Source organism: Cetorhinus maximus, chromosome 11, assembly GCF_964194155.1.
Source record: "Cetorhinus maximus chromosome 11, sCetMax3.hap1.1, whole genome shotgun sequence".
NCBI classification, from domain to species: domain Eukaryota; kingdom Metazoa; phylum Chordata; class Chondrichthyes; order Lamniformes; family Cetorhinidae; genus Cetorhinus; species Cetorhinus maximus.
This window is the reverse complement of record NC_135889.1, coordinates 103,548,095-103,554,677: the sequence shown is the minus strand read 5'-3', so window position 1 is coordinate 103,554,677 and position 6,583 is coordinate 103,548,095. Positions and strand designations below refer to the sequence as shown.

The 6,583-nt window shown below is 35.5% G+C and overlaps 1 protein-coding gene across 1 annotated transcript in view; it reads right to left on the bottom strand.

The window, feature by feature from the left end:
• Nucleotides 1-217: 217 nt before the first annotated feature.
• LOC144686799 (activin receptor type-2A) overlaps nt 218-6,583 on the bottom strand; it is a 168,394-nt gene continuing 162,028 nt past the window's right edge. Inside the window, exons 10-11 of the mRNA XM_078552515.1 lie at nt 5,057-5,187; nt 218-3,541 (exon numbers count right to left, since the gene is read on the bottom strand). Coding sequence (XP_078408641.1) covers nt 3,347-3,541; nt 5,057-5,187 — 326 coding nt within the window. The 3' untranslated portion in view covers nt 218-3,346. The remainder of the gene's footprint in view (nt 3,542-5,056; nt 5,188-6,583) is intronic.

Genomic DNA, 6,583 nt, shown 5'->3' with positions numbered 1-6,583 from the left:
GTGTCAAACAAGGTAGCTAATGTTTTTTTTCCTGCATCTTGCTATGTAAAGACCTGTAGCATTACTATTTACATTTATAGAGGGCACCATGGATGTGAAGATAAATGCAACCTCAGGATACTTACCTTTTCTCAACAACAAACATATATAATGTATATATCTCACACATTGTATGCAATAAAGGAAAAAGTTTCAAATAAAATACCGGCAAATGTACTCCAATTCATATATAGAATGTATGTCATACAGCAGTCACTATACAGTTTATTCTTAGGGGAACAGCAAATGTTTCTGTACAATATTTAACAATCTCTTCCATCTCTCCATCCAGGTCTTCCCCGGCTTTCTGTTTGGAAGATATTTGCAAAAAAAATCCCAAGTACATATGCAGTATTACAGTAATTTGTGCCCACAGATGCACAGAACATTGATACAGACTTAAGCAAACATAATTGTTTAGAGGTATGTGTATCACAAACTGCTTTAAGAACTCTCTGTTGGCAAGTTCTGAGGTAAGCAACACTTAATATAGAATGCCATTTGTATCATTCTGTCCACAAAATATTTGAGTTGTCTGAGGATCTTTAAACTTAATAGAAATAGTTTATATTGCATAATTAATAATTTTACCCTATCTCAAGGCTATTATTTCTCCCTGTGAAGTGTAGGCTGCAAGGTAGAGCTGACGTCGAAAATGTTAACAAAATCATTGCTTCGTAAAGTGATTAAAAAATCTTTCTACGGATGAATGATACAAACCACATTCTATAGCACAAGTACCCAGTAGAGAAGATTCTTCCTGGTTGTGTTTTGAGACAGACACCAGCTGACAATCTAATCCAAACTTGTACAAGTGGACATAATATATACACCGTTGCATTTGCCCTTTATTTCCCTCTCTGCTTGGAGTATGGGGACAGATTTTTTTATTTTTTGACATCAGAATTTTCTTGTTCTGAGCTTCTGCATAACATTTTGTGTTCGTCAGTATATCAAACAATTTTAAAAGTAAGCACTTCATATATGCATAAAATATTAATTCACAGTGAGTTCCTGATTTGCAAACATTTTTTTTAAAGCTGCAATATATTCTAGGAAACAAAAATCAATATAACATGATAAGAGGAAGAGGAAGGTTGCACAAATAATATTGTGCAGTTACTTGATAGAAATAACATAGTCCAACTAATTTCTCATTAATATTTTGTTGACAAAACTGGTTATATTGAAAACCTGTGAACAACAAAATTATTAAAATGTTGATTTTCTAAGTTTGCATAGCCTTAGCATATGACCTGTAATCTGAGATACCTGAAGTTCATTATTGTTATACAGTATTAACTGCTCATGGTCCACCAATTGAAGCAAACTTACAGGAGAAGACACTGGTGCTAAAAATTCAGGAACTGGTAAGGATAAAGAATCTCCCAAATATTAAAAAGGTTAGGAATGTTTAGCCTAAAATACAAATTTGTGCTTGACAATAGATTTTAATGTGGCTTGGGGATTGTAAGAAATCATTATAGAGACTAAGTTGCTTTAGTGATATACTGCAGCTTTAACTAATACTTTGTCAGCTTTTTACAATAGGTTATTGCTGAAATCTAAGTCAACTGTAACTGTGCAAATACTTTATAATGTTGTTAGATCAGTCACAATCAGCTTCAATTTGATCAGTAATCCCATTGCAAAGTATAAAACTGCAGAAATGCAGTAAACACTTTAGTGTCATCTAAAATATTTGGCACCTAATCACTATTCACACAGTCAGTGTAGGTTTACAGCCTTTGTGATACCCCACATTGTGCAGTTTTGTACTGAAGCATTTAGCTATACTGCAACAATGCAATGCATGGTTAACACTTGCTTAAAGACAACCAATTCCTGGCCCTGAAAAGTAAATTAAGCAGCAGTTGCAGTGGTTAGTTTTGACTTGCGTCTGTTTTGCTATAATGTATAAAACTATAGTAATTTTTTAGGAACAGAAGTCAGTACCAGTGACTTGTATGTGTATCTATTGCATATATTAATTTCTTTAAAAAAAAGTTCCTCGTTGCCCTGCAAGTTCTTTATAAACTTACTGAAATGGCACCAAAATTAGTGTAGGACTGTCACCACAACTCAAAACAGAGAGGGTCTGGGGTAACAAATTCCTGAGGTTATGTTGGTACAGTGACACAGTAGACTAATGACTGCACTTTTAACAGGTATGCAAAATTACTTTACATGTGTAATGAAAGGAAAACAAAGGATATATTACTTTACAAAATAAAAGCATTCAAATTTTAAAAACACCTCCAGTGTTAATTATATCTTGCAAGTTTAAAAACAGAAAAGCATGCTTACATCTCTGAATTCTCTATAGACACAGCAAATCTAAAATAAGGAAGTGCTTCTGAAAGCCAATTTTGGGGCAAAAGATATTTTCAAAGCTTCACGTAGCAAAGGAGCTATTAAAAGCAGACAACTGCATGGTTAAAAATTATTACATGGAGCTTGCACAAGAAAGCAAGGCAGAAATACTTTTTGAATGGCCTTCTCCCATTGGCATAGAAAGGTATAGTTTACACTTTTTTTAAAATGCAGTGATTTAATACATAAAATTACATTAAGGTCAACTGTCAATTCAAATCTGTTAGTGTTATCAAACTTAAAAGTACTAATATAGTTTATCAAATATGGAAACTGAGGTATACCTTGTTGAGGGAGGTTTATGGTTATAATGTAATGCTTGAAGCTTCTTTGCTATGTCCCAAAAAACCTTGATTTGTTTATACATATAACAGCAGCACACTGAACATTCACAAGCTATGTCATATTGGCATTACAATAGTTCTTTTGTGAACGCAAATAGCAAATGCAATAAAAATGAATTGCCCTTCTTTCTGAAATGAAAGATACTGTTATTAAAAATTAACAGTAGTTCATCTGAGGAACTGAGACATCCTCACAAGAAACCAGTTATCTGGTGCACTCCGATTTTTAGCCACGCTCATGTTGTCAAATTTGCGAGCCACGCTCTTCTATGACATGTTCTTAAAAGACTCATCTGTTACCCACTTAGCTTCATTTGCTGGAAGAAAACCGTTATCTTCCAGTATCTTGGATGAAGTTTACTGAAGTGTTGAATGATCCATGCTACAAACACATTGTCTTCTATACCAGCTGACTGACTGACTGTGGTACCCGTTGCTTCCATTGCCCACTTGCCATTCCATTGGCTACCAGTTCTGTTAAGTGTGTAAGGACAAGATACTGAATTGTTTGTTGTAACCAGTCAAATAAATTCAGCAAATAGCAGCTCTGTTGTAGAGTCCCTTGGTCTGGTTTATGACCATTGTAGCCATCATAGACTAGATTCTTTGGGAGGAAAGTCAACATTTGTAACCATGGTGACTACTGTCACAATGTTGTCTGTAGTAATCGTGCTCATTAGTCTTTGCATCTGAGTGATGCGTTCTGCAACACAACCAGCAGATAGTCTTGCCTCTGCATCATGATCCCAACATTCTTCTATAGTCTCACATAACACAGCTATTCCCTAAGGGAGAACGGAAAAAAAGAAAAATTCTGTTAAGAAAAATAAAGAAAAACTAGAAATCAAATAAAAACAAGTGGTGCTGGAAATGCAGATAAAAAGAGAAAATCCAGATTAATGCAATTAAAGGTGCCAATAGGTTGCTAGAATATACACCAGAAAGATGCAATATCAATCTGTTAGATTTATGCTATTACTTCATAACGCATTGATCAGTTGGAGTAGGTAAGGTTACTATGCTACATAGCACAAATAGAAGCACGAGGGGTGCGGAAAAGAGTAATAAAGTCAATCCCAAGTGGAATGGGGGATGAACTGTAAGAAAATATTGAAGTCTAAAGATTGAGTTAAGGGGTTATTAAGAAGCAAAACATTAAATGGTGTTAGCTTATCTTCAATAGCATTGCTTATTGATCACTAAAGCTAACACCTCCACTGGTTCTGCGCATTCAGCTCCTTCAACTTCAATTGCAGCTTCATACGCTAAAGTTCAGCAGTGCTGGTTGAGAGACTTAAAGGGCGAAGCTACCTAAAATTTGCAGTGAGACGAAAGAAAGCTGGGTACAACCAGAAACCAGGCTGAGATGGAGTGGTACTCAAATGGTTGGAACAGGGTCAAATCAGGATCATGACTAGGATGCAAGTTGGGCTTAGTTGGGAACATAGTTAGGAAACTGAGTGGGGCACAACCTGGAGTGTAAATGGCCCAAGATTTTTTTTTAAATGAATAGTTTCAGCCAGAAATAGGAATTAATCCTGACCGAAATATTTAAAATCTGGTGTGGGACTGGACCTAAAAGGAACACAGTAGTTTCAGCCAGGAGCAGGGCTCTGTAGTTGGACTGGCAGGAAGTAAAGCAGATCCAGGAGTATTTTAAATGTTGGGGCAGTCCCTGGTGGAGCACGGCACGCAAGAAAATCTTCAAATGCCCAATATTTGAAAAGTAGAATGTTTTAAATATGCCAAATATTGCTTATGTCTTGTATCACAAATTCTGGTTGAAAAGAAATGGTAGGCAGACTTGCATGACTTACTGACAGTGCCATCTATTGACCAGTGGACCATAACTGTAGTGTGATATTAAAAAAATGCTGATACAGAATTCTTTCATAAAGTACTGACATGAAAAGCATGACTTAAAAATTGTGATATCATAAGTAAATTTAATTCCAAGACCACCTATCTATATATACAGATAAAGATCAGGCACATTATTCCATGTAACACAGAATATATTATTTTATTGTAAGGTGAACTTGTATGCCTTTAAAATCACAAAAATTATCTGTTGTTAAGTAAACAAAACCTCAGGTAGGTGAAAGATTTAATTGTTTGGTAAGGGAACTATGAAGGATGGTCAGTGATTAATTAGCTTTCAGCTTCCAGGTCAGAAAACAGAATAAAATATTCATCCTTTTTTCTCAGTTTTTATAAAAAGAGAAAAGTGTGGGATGAGCATACCAAATAACAAAACTGACCTTGTAAGGTTCAGATGGTTTACAAACAAATATACTTACAGGATGCTTTTGCCAGTGTTCTCTAAAAATCGGTCTCATTTTCTTATGCACAACCACCTCTTGCATATCTTCAAGGGATGGATGCTGTCCAACCTCCTCTTCAAATGGTAACATGTATTCATCCACTGGACCTGAGTGTCAAACAGATGTAACAGCCCATTAACTGTTAATTTCTAAATGCTGGCAAAAGGATGGCAGAAATTGTCCTTCAAATTTGCATTGTTTGAGAATTAGAAATATTGTAATATTGTTAATGTAGTAATTTCTAACAAAAACCTTGGAATCATTTAACAATTAACTGACAGAGCTACTTCACAAGATTTTTTTTAACGAAAACAAACTTTATTGTACAAATAAAGAGAAATTAAACAAAGTAAACACTATTAACACCAAAGCTTATAAACTCAGTTTGACTTTTTACTTTCCTGCCCCCCTCAAGGTTTCCCTAATCTTACAAAATCTTGAAGCTAGTGAGAGGTATTCATTTTCCTGGTACCAATCCAAAAGGTATTCCACCGCCCTCTAGAACTTACTTTACTTCTCCTTAGTATTCCAACTATTCTTCCATGGTAATATTCTAAGGGAGTCTTTGCGTTAGCTCTCTTTGCCGACATCACAACTGTGGATGCCTTGGCTCCTTATTCAGTTGCTGACAAATATCCACTTCACACTGCTTCTCAAGCTAACTCTGTTGACTGCTTGCTACCACAGGGCTCTGTGAGAACCACTGTCGATCTCTTCTACTAACTGTAAGCTACAGCAAATTTTCCAGCTGCTTTTCCCTCAGGAAATCCAAGATGAGATAGAGTCCTACCCACATACTACATGGTGAACAATAAAGTTATTATTTTCTCTGCTTTAAATGGAGGTCTAATTGACCATCACCACTTGCTGACTCTCTCAATCCATTGAGATGCAGTCTTCACCAAAGCAAAGTTACAACTCTCTATGTCCGTTCTCAAACTGATTCTCTCAGCAAACACATGGAGCAAGGGAGCCTTCTGCCCAAGGCTCCACCCTGAATCACTTTCTTGATGGCAACATGACATGTTTGGGATGATTCAACCATAAATGCAAACAAATTATTTTACCTTCAGCGTAACTTTTAATTCAGTAACCCAGATGAATAATTTCTACCTCTAATTGAGTTTTACAACCCTCTTTCCCAGAATTTCTAACTCTGACCTCTGAAATCACTATGGCCCCAACCTTTTAAGTGTAATGAACTCCAAGCCTGTTTGAATTGCATTTACTTCAGGGTTGCGTACCAGTTTCTCAATCATATGCACCTATTTTCTACAGTTAAATCTTTAATTCCTAAAACTAAAAGTTATATTCTAAAACATATAAACTATGAACTAGATATTTGCAACACAATTTATTTTGAATGCTACGATAGTAAGATGTTAATATCTCTTTGGAAGAACCAATTAGGATGGGCCGAATGGCCTTCCTGACCATAACTACATTGCAAAAGTTTCTTTTAGCGAATCAAATACTATTTATTCAGAATTGCAATATAAAAAA